At 54.0% G+C, this 24,056-nt stretch overlaps 1 protein-coding gene across 16 annotated transcripts in view; it reads left to right on the forward strand.

Annotated features, from left to right (window-relative positions):
• The window catches only part of KSR1 (kinase suppressor of ras 1), a 141,189-nt gene that overhangs the window by 101,722 nt on the left and 15,411 nt on the right, over positions 1-24,056 (forward strand). For 7 of the 16 annotated variants that reach the window (XM_057501137.1, XM_057501138.1, XM_057501142.1 and 4 more), the window contains 9 exons: positions 2,974-3,433; positions 11,775-11,858; positions 13,437-13,498; positions 13,596-13,702; positions 16,636-16,804; positions 18,915-18,956; positions 21,367-21,421; positions 22,224-22,272; positions 23,053-23,432. In XM_057501137.1, the coding sequence (XP_057357120.1) occupies positions 2,974-3,433; positions 11,775-11,858; positions 13,437-13,498; positions 13,596-13,702; positions 16,636-16,804; positions 18,915-18,956; positions 21,367-21,421; positions 22,224-22,272; positions 23,053-23,432 (1,408 nt within the window). Of the gene's footprint in view, positions 1-2,973; positions 3,434-5,612; positions 5,618-8,150; positions 8,212-11,774; positions 11,859-13,436; positions 13,499-13,595; positions 13,703-16,635; positions 16,805-18,914; positions 18,957-21,366; positions 21,422-22,223; positions 22,273-23,052; positions 23,433-24,056 lie in introns of all 16 variants that reach the window. The other 9 variants (XM_057501150.1, XM_057501151.1, XM_057501146.1 and 6 more) reach the window with 5 other exon arrangements.

Here is a 24,056-nt window from a genome sequence, read left to right on the forward strand (position 1 = left end):
CAGAACCCAGTGTGGAGAGCTTCACTTAGTTGAAAAAATCTCTACAGGCCAGGCCTCCTGGCAGGTGCCAGGGAATAAACATGACATGGTCAACATTTTCATCCCCACATTTTGTAGAGGAGGCGGCTGAGCCCAGAGAGGGGAAGGGGCTTAGCCAAGGACACACAGCAGTCAATGGCAAAGCTGGGATTCCGGCCTTGGTCTTTGATGGCGGTCAGGTAGTTTCCACGTTGTACAAGCCATCCAAGCTGCGATCTTGGGGTACCTTGTCAGCCCTTCCTCCTTTTGCTGAAATTGTAAAGAATTGTGGAGGAGCCAACTGTCAAATGATGGTGACCCATTGGTGTAGGAAAGCTGCTGTCTGCTTGTCCTGGATGCCAAGATAGGGAGATCACAAACATATTAAGTATTAATTTGTTGAGCCAGGCACGTGGCATGCATGTGGCAACAGCCTTCTGTGAGGTGGTGGCCAGCTCCTTTTTTAGCTAGAGCATCAGAGGCTTTGGGCGAGTTGTCCGGGGTCCCACACCGAGCATGTGGCAGTGCTGGGCTTTGAACTCAGGTTTCTTCCTAAGAGGGTGTTTTTCCACTGTGCCCCACAGGAGGCCCCTAGGGAGACGGTCTTTTTCAGGCCCTTCTCTCTCATTCCATCTCAGTTTGTGGTTCCCCCACATTCCCAAGAGGGTCCTGGCCACACCTCCCCCAAACAGGTCTGCCCAGTGGTGGCCACACTGACAGGGCACCTGCTGAGGACTGGGTGGGTACCAGTGATTGACCTTTCTCTGAGATCATGTGGTTAGAGAGTCGTCATTGCACCAATTGGTGGGAGCAGCCTAGTTGCAGTACAGATGGACTGTGGAATCAGACTGCCCGGGCCCAGCACTCTGGCTACTTGGAACCTGTGGGATCTTGGTCAGTCAGTTAACCTCACTATGCCTCGGTTTCCTCATTTGTAAAACAGAGGTAATAACAACACTCTCGTAGGGTTGTTCTGAGGCTGAAGTGAGTTAAGGCCAAGTGCTAAGACCCAAGCCTGGCACATATTAGGTGCTTTTTTCAGTATCAAGCTTATGGGGTGATGGGAAATGTTGAAGTCATCTCCCTTGTGGTTTCTGGTCTTGAGAAAGGGAAGTGAACGATGGTTCTCTGCGCCAGTTTTCTGGTGAAGATCATTTAGGGAAGATCATTCCTGCTGATGCTCCTCCTCCCTTGTACACAGCAGACATTGCTAGTTCGCTAAGTTTGATTCCCAAACTCGTCCTACTGACTCCGGGGTCATTCTCAAGAGCCACTGCCAATTGACTGGTGGTGGCTTGCATGTCAAGACCCATTTGCCACCCCGAGCCTGCTCAAAGCAGTGGTGATTAAATAGGCAATTTGAAGAATCTGGTTCTTGTTGCTTCCTTTGGTGGCAGACTTGGGTTCATGAAACTCATTTGTTCATCCCCTCAACGCCAAACATGTCAGTGCCTCCTGTAGGCAGTGTATCCATTACAGTGTAAGTCACGGCTGCAGCTCCAAGGGAGCAAGTGCAGGAACACACGGAGTGAGTAACTCATTCTGCCGAGTTGATTCGTGAATAAAAGTCACCAGTGAAGTAGGAGGAAGGGTATTTGAAGAGGGACGGAATATTCAAAGAAGCCCTAAGAATTGTGAAGGCTTATCTCTCCCCGTCATCCCTGACAAATGGCTGTGTGGGCTAGGCTTGATCGCCTCTGGTGGCAGAGAGCTCATTACCTCCCAAGGCTGTGCCACGTAGGTTTGTGCAGGATTGAGAGCCCTGTGGAAGGAGGCCTAGTGCTGTGTTTGGGATCTAGAGCTCCATCCCCATCCCACCACTTGCTTAGGCATCTGATCTCAGCAGTGTACATGGCCTCTGATCTCAGCGACCTCCCATGCTGAGAGGATTAAGGAAGGTGAGGTACAAAGCACAAAACTGAAGGATCCCAGTGCGAAAGTTCGTTTGGTCTTGAGTCAAAATCTACCTTCCTGTGCTTTCTACTCACTGATAAATACGAGGAGTGGGAGTGTCTCCTTCCCCATGACAGGGGCTCTGTAGCTGGGGTCCGTTCTCCCTGCCCCCAGCTCTTCGGTATCTCTCCATCTCCTATGAGGTCCTTAGGAAGGTGTCCCAGGCCCCTTCTGAGCTGGTCCCAGGTGGGTTCACCCTCCAACTTCATGTCTTGCACCTCCCTGGCTTATCCTGGCTTCTCAAGGCACACAGAGCTCTTTGTAGTTACCAGAAGGTGCTGTGTGCTCTCTGCCTTTGCATGTGCTGTTCCCTCTGCCTGGTACACCTGTTCCACCTTCTTCCCGAGCTGGCTTAGCCCAGGTGCCACCTCCTCTGGGAAGCCCCCTCACCCCCAGGCTGTGGAGGGTCTTCACCCTCACTGGACTCTTCAAGTGCAGTGGAGGCACCTTTTTTATGCCTTGACACTTAGCATGACATTTGCCTGAGTGAATGCACAGACTGTACTGCTGAGTTGGAGTCCCACAGAGCCTCCAGGTCACTGTGTGGGCAGCTGAAAGTCACTCACAAATTTCCAGGGCAATTTGCCATTGGAAGGTTGGTGTAGCCCCTTTTCCTGATGTTTGGGTTTTCTTGATACGGAGTTATCCCCTCACACCCCCCAGCTTCCCTTTCCTTATGCTTAAATATCAACCACCACTTCTCTCTTCCTCGCTCACCTCTGGGGTGGGTTTCCCAGCTTTTCCCTCTCTGGGCCTCATTGTCCTTCTATAACACGGGGACAGTAACATCTGGCTGGTGCCCTTCACAGTCCAGCTGGATAACAGGAAAGATAACATATGTGCCTGAGCGGCTTTATAAACCAGGTGAAGGCTGGTAGTTGATGCCTTCTACTCAGATACTGTGCAACCTTGTGCAAAGTGTTAACCTCCCTGGGCCCTAGCCACCTTGCCTGCAAATTCTTACAGTCCCAACCACCCGTGACTCAACTTGTTGGCCCACAGGAGGGGAGCACAAAGAGGACTCGGGCTGGAGTTCCTCGGATGCCCGGCGGGAAAGTGGCTCAGGGCCTTCTGTGGACACCCTCTCGCCAGCCAGCCTGCCCTGGCCCCTGGGGAGCTCCCAGCTGGGCAGGTTGGGCAGCGGTGCCCCGGGCCCGCGCTCTGTCTCCGTATCAGCTCTGCCTGCCTCGGACTCCCCCGCCCCTGGCCCCAGTGAGGGCCTTGTAGACACCTATATCCCCCTGCATGCTGGAGGCCGGCTGACCCCCCGTGCCCTGCAGAGCTTTATCACCCCCCCAACCACGCCCCAGCTGCGACGGCACACCAAGCTGAAGCCACCGCGGACGCCGCCCCCACCCAGTCGCAAGGTCTTCCAGCTGCTGCCCAGTTTTCCCACACTCACCCGGAGCAAGTCCCATGAGTCTCAGCTGGGAAACCGCATAGACGAGGTCTCCCCCATGAGGTGAGTGTTCCTGCCAGGGCAGGTGCTTAATTTGCTGTCTACTGAAAATTTTGACTCTGGTTTTCTCATTATAAAGGTAATGTAGGCTCCATTTTAAAAGGACAAATAAAATCAATCAACATAAAATGTGCATAGTGAAAAATGAAAGGTACCCCCATCTTTCAGTCCACTCCCCAGACTACCTTACCAGTTTGGGCTGAATCCTACTCGATTTTCTGTGTACACATGCACAAATGAAATGATGCCACGTATCAGTCAGAATAAGACTGGGTTATGCTGCAGTAACACGAACCCCTGATCTCTGGGTCTTAAAACAGATTTTCTGCGCATGCTACCAGCCCTTCATGAATCAGCCTCATTACAGGACCCAGGCTGCTGGAACAGCCACTGTCCAGAACACTGTCTAAAACACGCCACTGTGACAAAGGGAAAAGAATCTTAGACATTACACACTAGCAGATCAATGCTCTTTCCTGAAAATTTCACTTGCCATTCCCAGGCCCACCTAAGCAAAGGAACCAAGAAATGTAATTCTCCCATGTGCCCAGCAAAGGAGAACCAGAATATCTGGCTGGAATTTCTAGTGATTATAATGTACATTATACACTATAATGTATAATGATTACCAAATACCAGGCACTCTCTTCTAGAACATATTTTTTAAACTTACCGTGGTATCTCTGAAAACTTCATGTCAGTACACCTTGAAATACCTTATTTTATTTATAAAAATGTTGATCTAAGTATATGAGGTAGGTAATAACAATCACTTGGTCCAGAATACAAAAGCTTTGTAGCTCATGTGGTTTGTCTCGGGGGGTGTCTGCAGTATGAAGTCACCCCTACTGTTTTCCTCAGCCACCCAGTTCCCCTGGTCGGAGCCAACCAGGCTGTCCGTTTTGTATTTATAATTATTCAAACTACCTCATCTTTTTAACTTGTTCATATCATTCCATTGCACAGTTTAACTCTTCCCTTCTTGATGAACATTAACTCGTTGTCATTTTTGCTACAAAAATTGTCCTTTTCAACATGCCCATGCAGGCAGGGCAGAAGGAAGGTGGGAGTTTTCACCGGGTGCTTCTTACCGTCTTCTGCCTCTGAGGGTTGGTGCACCCGGCTTCTCTCCTGACTTGTGCACCCCTTTTCTGGTCTTGGGAAGGCTTGTTCCCCTTGTCCCAGAGCAGGCTGTCTTGGGCCCCTTATGGGATGGACCCTGGACGTCTCTGATGGTTCTGAGTGTGTCACCCAAGGAGAGAAAGCCATGCTGGAACCTACCCTGCCACTCCCCATCAGGCTGTCCTGCCAGGGCGTGGATCCTCCCTCAGGGACAGGTGACTTCCTTCCCTCTGGATCCTCTTCTCTCAGAGAGCGTGGTGATGACCACCACATGGATGCATGGACGTGGGCCGATCGAGGGCATCTCGTGGGAAAAGCCCAGTGCATCTGTTTCTTATTTCCTCCTGAAAATAGCATCAGGAGGACTCTGCCGTCGTGCTGGGTTCTGGGCAGAGAACAATGCCTCAGGCAGATGATACCACTTTTCAGATCCCTCTGAGCTGGTCCCCACCACCAGAAGTAGCATGAGCACTGACATGGGTGCTCAGGCCACCTCACTGCCCGTGGTGACTGGGTGCCCGCTGCATCCCTGAGAGAACAGCAGCCCTGGGTAGGCGTTGCTGGGGGCTTGTCCCCACCGGGCCCTCCTCAGTGGCAGTGGGGCCACCTCTCTGCTCTCACAGCTCTTCTCTGTGCCCTCTGCCCTCTTCCTCTCTGGTAGACTGGCACCTTCTGCTACCTGGACCCCGAGCCTCCTTCCTTCCGGGGCCCTAGGTAGGGCTCCCCGCTTACAGGCACATGACTTTGGGAGATTCTGCAAGCCTCTCTGTCTCCTCAGCTGTGAGCTCTACCCTGCTGGGTGGCGGGAGGCTCAGAGAGGCTGATGTGTGAAAGTGCACAGCACAGGGTGTGACATTAGTGGGGGGCCCAGGGAGGGCACTTCCTGCCCTTCCATTAGGAAATGTCCTCTCAGTCACTCAGCCAGCCTGGCCCCACAGCCCAAGGTCTCAAGGCCCTCCTCTGAGCACTTTGCCCACGCCCTCCTGAGGGGTGACATTCTGGGGAACACCTTGAGCCGACATAGTGACAGTCCTGCTTTCTGTCTTTTTGTCTCTTGCAGGTTTGGTAAGAGTGATTCATTTTCATCCCCTCTGGCACCCAGGAGTCGTGTTTGTGTCATTGTCCCCATCAAGAGTGGATTCCTTTGACCCTCTGTTAGTCCACTTGGCCTTTCCATTGTCCAGAAGCAGAGGTGTTGAGACCGCCTCAGCAGATAGTGCTGACAGGTGGCCTTAGGATGACAGGGCGGCCTCAGCCCAGCCAGCAGCTGCTCTTTGCGGAGCAGGGACCTTGAGAGCATCACATCTGCGGGCAGTTCTTGCAGCGGGCCCTGTCTGCACCTTGCCGTCCCCAGGTGACTTCTGGTAGTGGGTGCTGGCCCACCAAGGTAACGCAGTGCTCCCAGGAGGGAGGCGCCATCTGCCTGGTGCAGGTGGACATTGGCCATCTGCAGAAACCAGCTGATGTCTCAGGACCCCTCCCTTCAGGAGAGGGATACCCTCAGAGGTAGGAACACAGCTCAGCTGTGGATGAGGCCCTGAGAGACTGGAGGGTACAGATGCCCCCTGGGGAGGAGAGAGGAAGCCCAGGCAGCCTCACACCCCCTTTTCCATCCCTCTGCGTCCAGGGTGGGAGCTGGGACTTGCACATGGTTGTGCTGGGGAGCCTCTCTTCCTGAGACAAAGCAGAAGGAAACAGCAATGCCTCTGGAGCCTGTTTTTAATTGTCTCAGTGGAAATGCAGAGATGTCTGGTTTTTGCCTGAGCAAAAGAGCAATTTATTTTTGTACTGTGCTGAGCTAGCTAAGCAGAGGGATGAGGCTGTCGGCAGGGTCTCAGAGATGAGGACGAGGATAGCAGACAGTAAGTGGCTGTGCCAAGAGGCAGCTGGCTGTGGGACCACAGGGAGGCATGGAGTGAGGAAGGAGGGAGGCTATACTTCCGTGTCTCAGGGCCCTTGAGAGAGCCCAGTGCCCACACCCTGTGACAGCCTGGCCCTGTCGTCTTCCCCATTGCAGTAGTAATGCAGGGACCATAGCTTGTTGGGAAGGGCGGACGAGGCCTTCAGCACCAGTGTTCGGCTAGGTCAGCGGCAGTCAGAGCTCGCCCACATACCATCTCACTTCCCTCCTAGCCCCTGCCTGTGACAGACATTACGAATCAACCACAGGCTGCCGTGTGTTCAGACGTAGGTGGTTGAAATCTTGTTTTCCTATAGTCTTTCTCTTAAGCCGGCAGGCTATCACCTTTTAGACCCATGTATTTTGATGGCCTCGGCTGCTGGCTGGGGTGGGGTGGGCCTCAGAAAGGAGTTGGATGAGCCAGCCCCACGACAGGGCACCAGAGAGAGGTGCCAGTGGTATGACTGGGCTCCCTGTCATCAGAGGGCGGCAGAGGGCTTTCTGGATGCAGTCAGACTCCCCTTGGGGGGGAGGAGTCAGTGCCTCCAGCGCCCTCCCCTCGCGGTTGAGTATGCGATATTTGGCTTTAAGTGAACCATCATTTAATGAGCATGGCTGTGTGCCAGACCAGCACCTAGGGCCCAGGGAGGGTGCAGGACCCTTCTTGGGGTGGTTGAGGTGAGGACAGGGCCACAGCTGCTGACTCAGGGGACACGAGATGGCCACGGGCCCCTCAAGCACTGGGCTCCTGACCTTTCTGGGTTACAGGTCCCTTTGATAATCAAATAAAAGTCTAGACCCTCTTTCCAGGGAAAAGCAACAACATTCTGCTTACCAGTCCCCAGGGTTCCCTGACCCCCGAGGCCCATGCCTGCGTCAGGTGGACCCCCTGCTCTGGGCGGAGATACGCAGTGCAGAAGGAGTGTGGGAAGGAGGGGAGGAGAGAGCTGGACATGTGGGCTGCCGGGGGAGAGACTGTTCCCAGCTGCTCCTCGCTGCCCACCCTGTAAGGCCACAAACACTGGGGACACCTCTTCTTATCAGGAAGCCCAGGACTAGAAGAGGGAGTCCGGGGTGCCCTCCAGGAAGGCAGGCAGAAGGCGCATCTCAAAGCTCATGAGCTGAGACTACCCTGGGGCTCAGGCTGGGCACCTGTGTGGGCACGGTAAAGCTGCACCTTGGCCTCACTCTACCTGCCAAGGTCTAGCAATGGTGGCCCTCAGAGAAAAATTCTCCAGGTGCTTCTGAATGGAAAGGTACTGGATGTGCTACTTGGCTAACCAGCTTCAGACCCTCTGCCAAGCATCAGGTAGCTTTTACCCACATAACAAGAGGTGATCCAGATTGAGCCCTCAAACAGTTATGGCCTTTAGGTGCGTCCATGGGAGTGTATGAGAGGGAGGTGTGTGGACACGTCTGTCCTCACCTTTGCTTTGCTTCCTGCCTCTCAAGCCTGCTTTCCACCTAAGCTAGAAACCACATGAGAACATTCCTGAACCATCTGCAGAGGCTGGGAAGGAGGGGAGTCCCCTTAGTCCAGCCTGGCCTGTCCCTATTTTGATAGATGCAGGTTCAGGAAACCTCTCTCCACCCTGCAGTATCCACACCCCTCTAGCCCGTGAACTCTGAATCAGGTCATAGGCCCAGCTGCCTGGCAGGGCTTCCTCAGCCTACCCCACCTGGCCTCTTTCCCTGCAGATCTCCCACACGGATCCCCACAGATGGTACGAAGGGATATCGGGCTGCCGGTGACTCACAGGTAGGCCTGGCTGGGCCGGGCAGGGCATAGAGCTGGGTTGGGACCCCTATGTGCAGAGCCCCCACTGAGGGGTCGCTCTTCACCACCGGTGGGAAGTCTGCCTTGATCCCTGTCTCACAGAGCTCTCTGCCTCTGGTCAGTCTGTCCATCACCTCTGTGGACACAGCCCTGCACCCACCTGCAGCCCCACCCCTCCTTGGGTCTCTTCCTCACTCTGCTGAGGAAGAACACAGGTCCCAGGAGAAACAGGGTCACAGTCTTGGGGGAAGAGGAGCCAAGAGCTTCCTCCCAGTCTGGCATGATATCATGTGGGTCCTAACAACTGTCACATCAGAGTCCCGTGGAGCTTGTTTGACACTCCAGACTCCCAGGCCCCATCCGTCAAGTGCCCTGCCTGGCAGTCAAGATTTCCAACAACCTCCAGGGACTCCGGTGCTTATGCATGTTGGCTTATGCATGATGCGGGCCCATGACAGGGACCGTCCAGAGGGCTTGGCTTCAGTGCTTGTCAGGCTGGCGTGTGCTGCAAACAGCAGGTCTGGGTGTAGCATCATCATCTCTGATGACTGGCAGGACCTTGTCTGTGCTCTGGGGTCCCAGTTAGAGGCTACTGTGCACACAACAGGCCGTGCTTGTCAAGCGCGCTCCTACCTGCCAGGGCCCTCATTGCCCCAGGAGTAGGCTGATCTGGGATTCCTGCCCAGAGGGCAAGACCCGGCTCTGGCTCTGAGGGGCTGAGCAATTTGCCAGAGGTCATGCTGCCAGTAAGACAGTCCTTGAGCCCACTGGCTGGTGGCCAGGCACCTCTGGAGCCTTGTCAGGGCTGGGATGCCTATACCCCAGAGCCCCTGGGGTGGAGAGTCCCCAGCACCACAGACAACCAGGGAAGCCCTGTGAGTGAAGGTCTGAGAGCCTCCCTTGGCCCCATACCAAGGTGCTCAGTGCAGCTTCCCAGGGCCAACGCGAGAGCTGTTGAGAGCAGGGTCTTCCAAGACAGGAGCACAGTAAAGCTTCACCTTGGCCTCACTCTACCTGCCAAGATTTAGCGATGGTGGCTCTCAGACCAAAATTCTCCAGGTGCTTCTGGGGAAAGGTACCTAATGTGCTACTTGGCTAACCAGCTTCAGACCCTCCACCAAGAATCAGACAGCTTTTACTCACATAGCAAGAGGTGACCCGATTGAGTCCTCAAAAACGTATGGCCTTTGGGTGCATCCATGAGGGCATGTGAGAGGGAGGTATGTGGACACGTCTGTCTCTGCACTCATCCCCCATGAGCTGCATGCCCGTTGGCAGCAATCTCTCCAAGCCTCAGTTTCCCCATTTGCAAATGGGAGTTCCGGCCCTGTCATGAGGACACAATGGGGTAGTGTGCATCTGGGCTCACTTGCCCAGCCGAGGGGAGTGCTTGGTATCTAACCACAGGCTCTAGCCCAGGAGAGGCTGATGTGATCTGAGTGACAGGAGGATTGGCAGGTGCTGCATTCCATTTGTCTCGGCTGCCCCGGCGTGTTTGAGGCTGTGCAGCCTGCCCCAAAGTATTTCCTGCTTCCTGCCCCAGGGGGCAGCTCTTTGCAGAGGCCACCCTCCCAGTGGACAGGGATGGACCCTTGCCTGGTCTGGGAAGGCTTTATCTCCATTCAACACCTCCTCCCTAGCACCTGCCCTTTCCCAGGCCCAGACCTGACTGTCATTTTGCCCTGTTTTCAAGATTTCCTCATGGAGATCATCTCAGATACCACTGAGCTGCTCCCCTTACCCCAGGTGTTCACATGAGAGGACACCTCATGTGAGTGAGACAGAGAATGCGGATGCCAGGGAGGTGGGATCAGGGCTCCTTAAAAGGCCTGCTGCTAAACCCCCAAGCTCCCATCGTGACTGGGTAGAGACAGTAATTTCATGAGCCTCTTCCACATTCCAGGCCCTACACATTTACGCAGCACACATGTATCCTCCCCAGTCCCGGTGATGGGGAAATGATGGCCTCATTTGCAGAGGCCCCAAGGTACATCCCACAGCCAGCAGGATTGAAACCCAGTGGGGTTTGACCCCAAAGCCTTGCGCCCTGCCCCAGTGGTCTTTCTATCCCCGTGTCCTGCCTCAGGGGTCTGTCTTGCCCTGTGTCCTGCCTCGGGTCTGTCTTACAGAGAAGCTATGCAGCTCTGAGTTCAGAGACCTGAGGTCTGGCCCCCGCTGAGCAGTATCCCAGTTCAGGAAAGTGGGCTAACCTCTCAGAGCTGGTGTCCCTGACTGTGTACTAAGAATCCTGGACCTGCCTAACTCCCAGGGGTGGTTGTCAAATTGGAATTTGTGAATGCATTACAAACGGCTCCCCAATACTGTTGCTGTTTGTTCTGCAGTTACTGTGATGGCACTGTGCTTATAAAAACCTTTTCAATGTGGTCTTTGCGTCCTTAGGCACTCCCCACCTTATGGACTCGCCTCGGGCTTTTTCTCTGAAGGATACCACCCACTCAAGCACCATCCTTCCTTTCAATCCACCTTTTGTATTTTAGTATGACTTAAATTTTTATTTCGTTTGAATTGAAATACTTTCATGTGTTCAAAATTCAAGAGGTACAAAAGCATACATACAGAGAAAGCTTCCCCGCCCCCCTGCTGCCATCCCCAGCCCCTTAGATCTCCCTGTAGGCAGATCTTGATATTTGCATACACACAAATACATATGTATATTCTTCCAGCTCCTTTTTTGTTTTCACACAAATACTGCATATATTACACACACAGTTTTATCATTTGCTTTTCCTTTTTAAAATGGAGGCATAACGAATGTATATAGAGCTAAGCGCACAAATGGATTTTTACATGTGTATGCACCCATGTCTACCACCCAGAAATACGCAGAGCATTCAAGTACCCTAGATAGTTGCCTTTGGTCCTCTCCAGTTGATAGAGCCATCACCCAGAGGTGACTATTCACTCCTGTCATCATAGGCTAGCTTTTCCTATAAGTGAGCTTCATGTAAGTGAAATCATACAACATTGTACCTTTTTCCCTGACGATATAATTTGGAGATCATTCCATAGTGGCATAAAAAGAGCTTCCTTGCTTTATTTTCTGGCCGCATGGTGTTCATTCATGTGTGGATGGACCCTACTTTGCGTAATCAGTTAAAAATCAGCTAAACAACGTGGGACGTTTTCCAGTCTTCCACTGCCGCAAACGTGCCGCAGCGTGTAACCTGTCCGCACAGCATTTGACACCTGTAGGGCTACCTGTTGGATAAATTCCCTAGACTGGAATTGCTCAGTATGCACACTTGTAATTTTGATGACTGTTGCCAGATTGCCTGCCAGGGAGCTGGCACCAGTGGCCACAGCTGTTCTGAGATTTTGACAAAGGTGACTTTGTGGCTGGAATATCTGAATGCCTGGGGAGAGCAGTGGCCCCTCTCTGGGTGTGGGCCTTCCCTGGGAGAGGGGGCCTGGGGCTCTGGGATAGAACCAAGTCTCCACGTTTCCCTGGGACGGTGTGGGAACACTTCTCTGCCTGGCTCTGGTCTCCCAGCCCACAGGAGCATTTTTGTGTGTCCCCCCTGTAGGTTCTCCACCAAGTCCTGGCTGTCGCAGGTCTGCCATGTGTGCCAGAAGAGCATGATGTTTGGGGTGAAATGCAAGCATTGCAGGTGATGAGGAAGGGGGGAAGGCTGGGGGAGAGGGGCAAAGACCACACCTAACAGTCCTGCTCCTTGGTTCTTGGCTTTAGGCTAAATCAGAGTTTGAAGGAACTCTTTTGAGAGTTCCTAATCCTGCTATTCGGAATCCCACTCAGTATCGCAGGGAGTAATCAGCCCTCACTGGGGAGATTGAGGAAGCACCACGCAAGGCATTCCCAGAAGAAGGGAATAGTTGAGGTGGGTCTTGAAGGATTAATAGAAGTTTACAAGGTGGACTAAGGAGAAAAGAGAATTCCAGACCAGGGGAGCATCTTGTACAAAGACAGGGGGATTGGGAGGACTGTTCCAGAAACTGTAAGTGGTTCTGAAGCTTAACTTTACATTTTAATATAAGGGGTAGGGAAATGGGGGCAGGCAATGGTAAGAATCAAGAAGATGGCTCATGCTACTTACAGAGGAGGGAGAGTAAGGGGAGAATGTAGATTCTATACAACCCTACCTTTTCTGCACCATTGTCCATTTCTGATAGGAGGAAAGGGCAAGGATAGGGAATAATGGAAGCAGAGTCTGTACCCTGCTGTCTGGCTGCCCTCACCTTAGAGGATAGACCTGGAGTCTCTGCTCCTGGCCTTCTTTGCCCCTGCATTGCTGTGTGACCTGGGGCAAAGTGCTTGCCCTTTCTGGGCCTCATTTTTGTCATTTATACATCAGGGAAAATGATTCCAGGTCTCTCTGTCCATCAGCATTGCTCCAAGAATCTGAGCTAGTGGGCAAGAAAAATTGGGGCTCCCCACAGACTGGAGGTGATGGGTCTCCTGTGTATCAGTTGCATAAATTGTGTTTTCCTGATGACTCTCCTGACCATCAAAAAGATGCCAGAATTTTCTCACCAATCTAGGTCTTCTGTGGCTCCTGGGCATCTGGCTTTAAACTGGGACCTCCAGCTCCCTTCAAGTAATACCTTTCATACAGAAAGCACAGGATGACCTCTGAGCCCCACACTGTCCTGCGACTGCAGTGTGAGGTTGGTCGGGCCCCGGCAGGCAGCCCATTTGGTGGATAAGAACCCCCAGATGTGGTGCAGCAGGCAGGAGCAGACTGAGAGCCCCGGCCCCAGCGGACCGCAGGCCACAGGGCCGGGCTGGATGGTAGCAAGGAGCCGTTCCTCGCATCCCCGGGATCCTTTGACTTTGGGGATGCGAACCTTCTCCTTCTAATTCATCTTTTTTGTTTAGTTTAGATTTGTCTGGAGCTTTCTGAATGTGAGTAGAGAGTCTCCTTTTCTTTGGAAAAGAGAAATAAGTGTGTGACCCACAACAGGTTAAAGTGGGAATAACCAGACCTGCCTTGCGGTGAAGATGGGGCACGGCAGTGGGGACAGGGCAATGCTCAGTGGCCAGGAGCCCTAGTGCTCTCGACAGGTGGAGTCCTGCACTCTGAAACAAATGTTTGTGGAGCACTTTGTGGAAATCAAGGCAGTCAGGAGCGAGTGGTGCTCAAAGCTGCCGAGCAATGCCCTTGCACCCCTGTGCATCCTGGGAGTACCTGGGCCAGCTCCGTGTGTGCTGACCCCACCTTCTTTCCCAGGTTGAAGTGTCATAACAAGTGCACAAAAGAAGCCCCCGCCTGTAGAATATCCTTCCTTCCACGTGAGTGTTCTACCCTTCTCTCCTCTGCCTTCTGTGTTTGGGGTGAATCTTCAGCTCTATCTGTGCCCTGCTGATCGTCCCCCCTCTTCTTAAGCAGTACCCAGGCTTCGGAGGACAGAATCTGTGCCCTCAGATATCAACACCCCAGTGGACAGAGCAGCAGAACCTCACTTTGGAACCCTCCCCAAGGCGCTGACAAAGAAGGTATGCTGGGTGGCCACCGGTGGCTGCTTCTGCCAGCGCCCACCCAGGATTCCCTCCTGTACGGCACCCCTGGCCTGGGGGTCCTGCAGGGAAACATGGCACCGCAGTCCAGGATCCGTGGCCAGAGGGTGGCCTTCGGGGAGCCTATCGTTAGCCATTTCATACACTTCAAATCACACTGATGTCCAAATCATAGTTACATGGCCGTGACCCCTGTGCCCTCTTGACCTGACGTTTCCCGAGCGCTTACTGTGAGTTGGGGACTTTCTCCATTGATGCTTCATTTGTTCCTCACAATAGTTCTGAAGTCACCTATTGGTATTACCTCCGTTTTACAGATGAGGAAACTGAGCATGGGGTCCCCTGTGAGTGGGGTGCAGGTCCGGAGCAGGAGCCTCAGTGGCCACCCAGCCCCAAAGCCTGGGCCCTAGTCACAGTGTGGTACATACACCTTCAACAGTAATACATAAAAGTGCATTTCTTTCCATGACCAGGGGGCAGGCTTCTCTGCTAATGCAGACAGGCGACCTCTGCAGCCTGTGTCCCCAGGAGGGTCTGTACACCTGTCATGATTGCATAAATTGTGGACACAAGTCGCCCATGCTCATGGCTTCAGATGGCAGCCCCCATGCTGGGGACCAGGCCTCCCCCGGGTCCACTGTGGGTGTGGCTGTGTGTCTTCAAGTGTGTTGTGTCCCAGCTCCAGACCAGGGCTTAGCAGGCACTTGCCACCCTGCTGAGGAACATGTGGCCTTGGCTGGCCTTCAGTGGCTTGGGCCAGCCTGGGTGGCAGAGAGAAGAGAGACAAGTGGCCTGGTCAGTTAACACCAGGGACCCTGAAGATGCAGCTTCGCGAGCTGCTCCAGGAAGGTCCAGGCCCACCTCTCAGTTCAAGCACAGGAGGCCACTGCTCCAGACACGGCGACTCTCGTGGGCCCGCTTCTCCCCTGCCTCTCTCCGCCTGTCATTGCGTTTCTGCTCTGCTGGGGGCGTTCCCACCAGGAATGGAGAGGCTGAGTGGGCAGGGGCAGGACCCACAGCCCTGAGTTCAAGTCCCTTCTTTCCCTTTCCTGCTTCTGTGAACTTGGAGAGTTCCTTCACCTCTCAGAGCCTCAGCTGCCTATTTTGTTAAGTGGGGATAATCTTTCATGGAGGGTTGTAAAGGTAATGAGATGATATTCGTGCGTGAACGTGCTTGTCAGGAGCAATTCCGTCTGGTCAACTAGTGCTTGTTGTCCAGCTGTCACTGAGAGGCACCGCTCCTCGGCAGGCACAGCAGCCCCTGATCTGCCACCCCCACCTAGCCAGCACGGTTTTCTCGCCTGCCCTCTCCTCTCTGGCTACGCCAAGTGCACTGCCCATCCTATACCCCTCCCCACCCCTTTGCTCCTGTCCATTCAAGCCCTGGCACGTTTGCTACTGCATTTCTGTCTGTGTGGACATCCTGCCCCCACCCCGCCCTCCCACCAGGTCTTCAGACCCCACTGAGAGTCGCTCCTGCGCAAGCCCCTCCTGCACGCACCCGTTAGCCCTCCACCTTCATGGTTCTTGGTGCTCCTGTCATCAGACAGGCTAACAGTGCCTGAGTTCTCACAGGTGCCAGGCATCGGCTGAGGGCTGTGCGCTTAACCCGTTTCTCTCCAAAGGCCACCCTCCCGGCTCCTTGCTCAGACAGGCTCTTGTGCCCACTGTTGCCCCACATGAAATACTCGTTTATACCATCCACCTCCTCAGGGAGGCCTTGCAGGGACAGGGCCTAAGGGGCTTCCCTTCCCAGCAACCTGATGTCACATGTTGTCATCACCTGTCTGCCTGGCTCCCCGCATGGTGGGGGTGCCCAGGAGGGCAGGGCTGTGTTGTTCTGCTTCTGCCGGGTCCCTGCAGCCGCCTTGGAACCTGGCACACAGTAAGTGGTGAGGAAATGTCTGTATTGAATGGTGAGCAAATGAGCAACCTTATGAGGTGACAGCTGATACCCTCTCTGTATAGATGACACACTGTGGCTCAGAAAGGTGGAGTGATGGTTCTCACTCGCACAGGTGCTGAGGGAGGGAGCTGGAATCCAGTTGGCCTCATAGCCACTCCCCCGGCCCCAGCTGGCCTGACCGCAGGGATAGGACGGAGGGTCTAGGTGCTTGGAGAGTGAGGGCTTAGTGGATGCAGCTCCCCCCCTGACTTTCACATGGCACCAGGCGGTGGCTGTCCCCGGCTGGTATGGCCCACTGGTGGCTTCGGTGGGTTCTAGAGTCAGCCTATTGAACCTAATTTGGCCCCAACTCTTTTGGCCAAGGAATTCCCTCTTCCCCACTGAGGAATGGGGTTTGGGTCTAGGAAACACCAGTCAGGTTCAGGGTCCCACCCAATGTAGACTCCCCTCATAGTCCCCTCTCAGGTGGTCCTCTGGCCTTGCTAGGACCCAAACCACTAGGTGCAGAAGAGAGGGAGGAGCATTTCTGAGGTACCACTGTGTACCACACACTAAGTAAACACTTGTCAGAGTCTGAATTTAATTTCTTAAAAAACCCTTCCATGTGCCCAGCTCAGAGCCAGGCACTGGGTGTGAGATGAGCAGGCATGGCCCCTGCCCTCACAGGACACACGGCGTGCTGGGGGGGACAGTCTTCAGAAAACCGCCCAACGTGCCTGCAGTTGACAAACCTCAGCTCCAGTGCCCTGATGGGAAGTGCAGGAGCTGTGGGAAGATAGGAGGGACGTGGTCCCGGCAGGGCTCAGGGAAGGCTTCTAGGAGGAAAGCGTGTCTGAACTGAAGAAAGACGAGCAGGAGTCCTCTGGGGGCTGGGTGTTGAGGTGAGGGGCTCGGTGCCATCCTACCCTCAGATGTCAGACCCGTAACACGTCAGTGTCCCCGTGTTCAGTGGGGGCCGGCAGGGCAGCGGCCGTCCCCCCCCACTGCGGTGTCTCTGGCCCTGCAGGAGCACCCCCCAGCCATGAACCACCTGGACTCCAGCAGCAACCCGTCCTCCACCACGTCCTCCACGCCCTCCTCGCCGGCACCCTTCCCGACATCGTCCAACCCGCCCAGCGCCACCACACCACCCAACCCCTCGCCCAGCCAGCGGGACGGCAGGTTCAGCTTCCCAGGTACCGCGCCTCGGGGCTTTCTCAGATCCTCAGGGACGGAGTCACACCCCAGCACGTCAAACACTGTCACCACTAAGAGCAGGGGGCCAGGCACTGTGCTGAGCCCAAGTACACTGAAGTATTTAAACGTGGTAACAGCTCTGTGGCAGATGGTGCTATTGCACCCATTTGACAGATGGGAACACTGAGGTTCCAAGAAAGGAGGTGGCTCACCCTGCGCTGTATAGCATGTAAGCGGCAAAGCCAGGATCAAAGCAAGTCAGCCTGATGTAGAGCATGGGTTCTTGATGTGATCCCCACGCTGCCCTCCCATGCATGGGGTTGCTTCTCTTGGGTGTTGTTCACTCACTTGGGCTTCCGAACTCCCTGGAAGCATGTCAGGCAGCACAGGGAGCCAGGGCAGACCCAGAAGGGCTGGGAGAGAGAATCCGGGGCTCTGCCACTTACCCAGTCTGTGATCTGGACAAGCTGCCCAAGGGGGAGCGTTCATTCCCTTTTCCATAAAGCAGGAGACCACGTGAAGTTGGAGTTCGGGTTACCCCCACTGTGTGGATGACAACAGGGAGCCCCACAGGGGAGGGTTTGCTGGGGCAGACAGGAGCCAGAGCTGACTTCTAATGCCACCTCCGCCCAGCTGCTGCCTGGGCCTGAAGAGCCAGGAGCCCCCACCTGTCCACGGAGCAGGGCGAGATCCACTCGCCCATTTCAGGGCTGAGCCACAGCCGCGGCCTGCCTGGCAGCTCCTCGCAGTCAGCCTCAGTCCTTGGTGTATTTCAGCTGGCAGCCCGGAGGAAGGAGCAGCCTCTGTGCCCCAGTGTGCCCTGGGCCCAGGCCTCACTGCCAGCTCCGGCTGAGGAGTCCAAGTCCGGCTCACCTGCCGCAGGGCCCTAGGGCTCCAGGCCTAGGAGGACAGGCACAGCTCTGGCTTGGCTGTGACCACATGCAGCCGGCAGAGGCCTGGCAGCCTCTCTGGGCCCATCTCCCCTGAGTTCCAGGGACTTTTTGGAGGTGGTGAGAGATTGTTTTTGTAGGAATCTTTTTTCTCCTTTGTCTGCCTTTTGCCTTAATGCACACATGGCTGAGTATCTCCTGCATCACCCAAGCACACCCACCCACGATGACCCATTTGATTAACTGCTTCTCCCATTATGCTCTGTCATTATGCTCTGAAACTGGGCCTTTTGCTAAACCTCCTAGTTCGGATTTTTACCAAAGAAGGGCCTGTTTGAAAAACAATAGCCATAGAAAAAGTTTGTTTTGGAATGTCAGCCAGAGCCTCTCAGCTTCCCTTAATGGCACCAAGCTGGGCCATCACTGTCCCCTGCACAGGGCACTCCCTCTCTCCAGGATGTATTATCTCTTTGGTCAGAGCAGCACCAGGGGCTGGGCTGGCCCAGCAGTTAACCCAGGGATGGAACAACTCCTACCATCCACCCACCTGTACTGTGCAGGAGCATTTCAGCTTATCTTTGAGGATAAAAATGGAGAAAGGTTTTTGTACCCCCTTTTTATAATAGGACAATTGGAGGGGGTAGCCAACTTCCCAAGGTCCCAGAGCCCCTTGTAAGTGGTAGAACTGAGGTTAGAAGTGTGCTGTGTCAGAGTCCAGATCCCCAGCATGCCCCGTTCAGTTACTCTTAAGAGAGGGTTTGTTTGTTTTTCATGGTGAGGTCAAGTCACTGAGACGTCAGCACCTCTGGGGGTGACTGTGGAGCTGAGGAGGACCCTGCCTCTACACACAGCACAGTTAAACGTTTCTAGAATCACTGTTTTTCTCCCCATTGTTTTTCGACCTCCTGGGTTCCTGTACATTGCAGAGAGGTGGGCCTGGGAGTTGAACAGAATTGTCCGGGGCTCAGCAGCCAGGTGAACCCCAGTCCTCCAGCGCAATCCCCATTACTCCTGGGGGCTCCTGCCAGCACCCATTTACTCCTGGCTCTTTTTCTCCTTCCTGCATGCATTGCTGTGTCCTGGCCAAGCCCACCTGGGGCAGGCTGCACCCCCACACCCAGTAACCAGCCCCTCTCTCCAGAGCCCTTGCCTGTGCGCCTGCCTCCCCTGCTTCATTTGCGGTTCTGTGTGTGTGACTCACCTCCTCTTCTGTTTAAAGCTGCCTGCTTCATTCATCATAGACAGCAGTTTATCTTTCCAGGTGAGTCCTTTGCATGATTCCACTAACTGTCCTTTGCCATGACCCACCCTGCACAGCCCACTGGGCACCTGTCCCTGGGCACCTCAGAGGTGCTCTAGGCTCATGCCCACCTACTTAGAGAGCCAACTGTTTGTGGAGGCTGGGTAAGAGGGCAGGGAAAGTAGCCTTGAGGAGGGCCCTTCACAGGGGAAGTGCCTTGGCTAGCTTGGCATCCATCCTGTCTAGCCTCTTGCACAGAGATTGCAGGCAACTTGTCCAGGGTCACACAGCCAGGAGGTGGCAGAAACCCAGTTCGCAGAGCAGGAGGAGACACTTTGCTGTTGCCTTACAAGCGTCTGTCACAGTACCTTCCCCTGCATCATGACAAGGAAGCTGCTAATGTATCTTACAGAAGGGGACACCAGTTTGGGAAGGTCTGCAGGCTCCACTTTACTCAGTGGGCTTCACCTTCCCGAGCCTTACTGCGCAGTGCCATCTGCTGGCAACGGTTGGAAGTGCATCTTCATTTTTGAAAGGGTAAAGGAAATCTTTTAGTCTGGTAAGACAATTCCATTGATTCTCTTTCACAAAAGTTGTTTTGCACACCCACTGTGTGCCAGCCTTTGAATTTATCCATATTCCTGCTCCTGTGGAGTTTATATATTTAGTCCTTATTTCCCTAGCTGAAGGTGACAAGCATTAGTATAATTTCTCTTTAACTTTAATTCTTAATTTAGCCATATGCAGGTTCCACGTATTGTAGGCAGAGTGTAACTAATTGGTTTTGTCCTTGCTTAAACAGATGTGTCTTGAAGTCGTGGTGTTTTGGTTAGCCCGTGCTTTTCTATTCCCTATTATGTGAGTGACTTGGAGTATTTGTTAAGTTCACCCAAGACCATCCATATGGCATTGCCCAGGCGTGTGCAGGCTGGCAGGGGCCTGGGACTTGCCCTGAAGAGCTGCCGCTGGATTCACACCCATTTTGTTTCAGTTCCCCTCCAAGAGCCTCCCCGGGTTACTAGCTCTTGGACACTATATAGGAGAGTACACAGAAGCATTGGGGAAGCATAGTTCTTCTTTCAGAAAGATCTGTCTTGCTCTAAAGATATGTTGGGAGGGGAGGAGGGCTGGATTTTGGATCAGAATGAAAGATACACTCTTAATGTTGAAGGAAAAGTCTGAGGCTTCAGAGACACTTGCCCTTCCACTTGGGGTATTTCTCTGCAGCCCACATGCCTGCCCCCAACTGTATGCATGCTCATCTTTTGTGGAAACCACAGCGTTGGATGGGTAGAAACGTCAGGCCTCCCTGCCCCTGGTGGTGTGTGGGCACGATGTGGTGGTGTCAGGGGGAGGCCTTCGCAGAGGCTTCCAGGGCCCAGGACCCCCTGGAAATTATGCGCAGGATGTCGGGTGCCTAAGAAGACCCACAGCTCTATCAGATTCTCCAACCCTGAGGTCCCAGAGCTGATGAGAACCTCGGATTCAGATGACCTGTAGGGGGCAGCCGGGGAGAAAGCCCTACCTGGGAGATGAGGGAGATTTGCTGGCCAAGTGGGGAGGCTTTTTGTCTTAGAAGGCAGGGAGAGGCTGCTGACAGCCCGATCCACTGCCACCTCTAGTCTCTCTCCTTTTGCTGAAAAAAGAGGATGGGGTAAAGGGGCCCACCCAGCCCTGGGGCTGCCAGCCTCCTTAGAGGGACCAGAGAGAACAGGAGGAGCCAGGCATTGAAGTAGCCATGGAAGGTTTCGCCTGTAAAATGTTGGTTCCACACTGGGCTGACCATTGTCTGGTGTTCCCCGGACATGGAACTTTTACTGCTAAAATGAGGAAAGCCGCAGACTTAAGGACCAGCTGCCCAGTCTTGGGGCCCCCTGAGGTGTGGGCTGTGCATCTCTGCCTCTCACTTGAGAGATGCTTCACCAGTGACCCAAGTCTTGAACTGAGGGGTGGGACCTCTGACTCCAACCAGAAATTCCCAGCAGCCATGCCAGGCACCAAGTGCCACTAACCAGGCACCTTGGGGCCTGCCTTCACCTCCTGCTGGCCTGAGAGAGGGAGTAGCAGTACTTTGAAGGGTTATTTCTGCCTCTGAGCAGAGGGTCTGGCCCACATGTCCAGGAAATAATACCCAGTTTGCTTTACCACATGCTTCTGGGGGCAGTTGGGCCACAGGGGAATGGTGTTAACTGAGGTGTCCTCATGTAGTTGGAGTCTCTCCCTGGGACAGAGCCATGTGGCAAAGCCAAGGGCCATAGGGGCCGCGTCCGGGTTCCCTTTCAGGAGTAGAAGTGGCCTGGAGAGTGTGCGTGCAGCCCTCAAGGCAAGGACCCTTCCCTGCGTGTTTCCCTGCTGGGTTTACAAGGTGGCACCCTGTGCGGGGAGTGGGAAGAGGGTCTCATGCTGTGTGTTTGCTTTTTGTTTCCTCCAGACATTTCAGCATTTCCACAGGCAGCCCCACACCCTGATGCAGCGGATGGTACCCGGTAGGCATCCTGTGCTGTGCCCCCCTTCCCTGGGGACTCATTACAGCTGGGCCCACATCCCTGACTCCCTCCCTTCCCCACCTGTAAGTCTCTGATGTCCCACTCGAGACATTGTCATGAACCTGGGACAGCCAGGTGGGACATTCCTCAGGCTAGTTGACCCTCTGGAGCAGTGAAGTCAGCCAGAAGGGTCTTATTTGCCTCCTCTCAGTGCATTCAACATTGGGTGGGGTTGTATGTGAACCTGGAGCTGTCCCATGACCCAGGAGGGGCAGGCAAAGGGCACTCAGAGGAAACTGCTAGAAATAGTTCCTGTGTTGGGAGCCCCCTCTCTATGTCAGGCCATGCTGAGCACTGGACTCACACTCCCTCAGGAAGTAGTATCAAAGCCATTCTCAACATGCAGATGAGAAAGCCGTCTCAGAGAAGTTAAGAAATGTCAAAGTCACCTAGCTAGGAAATGACAGAGTCAGTTCACAAGTAGATTTTCAGGCGCTATGCGTGTGCTCGGCACCTATGGGTGTCAGCTTTGAAAGGTCTTTGGTAGTTACTGCTCACCCCTCACCCCCGCCCCACCCTCAAATTAGTCTGGAGAAGGCCAAGGCCAGAGAACAGAAGACTTTGTTCTCAGCCTTCTGACTGTTTACACAGCACCCAGGCTGCCTTTCCCCTGCCAAGCAGGTCAGAGTAAGGATCCAGGCCTGGTGGCCCTTACTCAGACCTCTCCCAGGGAGTTCCCTGCCCAGCTAAGAGGAGCGGCCCACCCTCAGGGTCTCCTTCACAAACCCTGTTTTACTCTTAGGCTCAACGACCAGCCAAAAGCAGACATGTCGGAGGATCATGGAGCAGAGGTAAGTAGGGGTGGTGTGCTCCACAGATAAAGCCTGCACTCTCCTCTCTCTGCCCATCTCAGCATGTGGGAATGTGTGGGCACCTGTGTGGCCAGGGCCTCTCAGGTGCCTTCTGCAGCAGGCATGGGCAGATGTGTGTGGGCAAGTAAGAACAATATGCAATACAACGAAGCCGCATTCCTTTTGCTTTTCTGTTCTGTTCTGAGCAAAAGCAGGTTCTTAATTCTCAGAGGCCTGGACCCCAGTCTGGGAGGTGCTAGTTGAGTCAGTCTGCATTGAGGGTGAGGCATCTGTATGTTACCAAAGCTCCCCTGGTGATTCTGATTGTAACAGGGCCACGAACCACTGTCTTGACCCTTGAACCAAAGTGTCAACTGAGCCTGGCTCCCTGCGGTACAGTGTGGTTCAGAGGATGTTAGCAGACTGGTTTAATCCTCTCCAGAGTAAGGTCAGAAACTGTGTTACATAAAAGAATACCCAGAAAGGATGAATGCAGTTAAATTCTTCTATGCAACACTCTTCTCCAGCCAATGAATGACACTCACGGGTAGACCTCAGAGCGCCAAGGGAAGGTCAAACGCCATATTTTGCAGATGAGAACATTGAGGGCCTGCGTTGCTAATGACCTGCTCACTGTCCGCAGCAAGCCAGCACAGAGCTCGGTGGAACCCGGTCTTCTGACCCTTTTCTCCTGCCTTTCCTGGCCTGGGCTCTCGGAAAGGGAAGCTGGCTGAGCCCAAATCCGCTGCCCTTCTCCATTCCTGCCTCCTCTCCCTCCAGGCCGAGGAGCCCGAGGCCAATAAGTCGGAGGCAGAAGACGACGAAGATGAGGTGGACGACTTGCCGAGCCCCCGCCGGCCGTGGAGGGGCCCCATCTCTCGCAAGGCCAGCCAGACCAGCGTGTACCTGCAGGAGTGGGACATCCCCTTTGAGCAGGTGGAACTGGGCGAGCCCATTGGGCAGGGCCGCTGGGGCCGGGTGCACCGTGGCCGCTGGCACGGCGAGGTGGCCATCCGCCTGCTGGAGATGGACGGCCACAACCAGGACCACCTGAAGCTGTTTAAGAAAGAAGTGATGAACTACCGGCAGACGCGGCATGAGAATGTGGTGCTCTTCATGGGGGCCTGCATGAACCCCCCCCACCTGGCCATCATCACCAGGTAATCCAGCCCCCAGGCTTCTCAGGGGCCCTGTTGTTGGGGCCACTCCCTGGAGGGCATGGACGTTTCAATGTGGGGGGCACAAAGAAGAAAAACAAAAGTGGGATATCGTTTCCCCATTGTATATAACCCCTTGGGCCTTAAAAAAAAAAAACAAATAAAATAATACCTAAGGATAGAAAAAATTCAAATGTTTCAGAAAGGTACAAAATGAAAACCTGTCACCTCCCACCCCAATTGGGTGCTTCTCCCTGAAAGTGGATACTGGAAACAGTTCCTTATCATGCCTTCCATTAAAATAAAGGCATTTATATATACCCATATTTTTAGAACTGTTTATTTCTTTGTAAAAATACACAGCAAAGATCTTACTGGCTTGCACTTTGCCATCTTCACTTGAGTGCAGGTCTGAGGTCCATGCTATTCTTTTGAACACCTGCACAGAATTCCTGCCAGTGGATGTGCTGGCATTCGTTTAACAACAGCTCTAGGGTGGTGGGGAGGGAAGGCTTCCTTTGTGGCATCTGTCAATTCCTGTGGTGTAAATACTCCCACCACAGCTTGATTTCAAGTGACCCATATGATGTCACTGCAAGTAGAGTGGAATTAGGGAGCGGGTCACAT

The sequence above is a fragment of the Manis pentadactyla genome, chromosome 4, assembly GCF_030020395.1.
Source record: "Manis pentadactyla isolate mManPen7 chromosome 4, mManPen7.hap1, whole genome shotgun sequence".
Classification (NCBI taxonomy): domain Eukaryota; kingdom Metazoa; phylum Chordata; class Mammalia; order Pholidota; family Manidae; genus Manis; species Manis pentadactyla.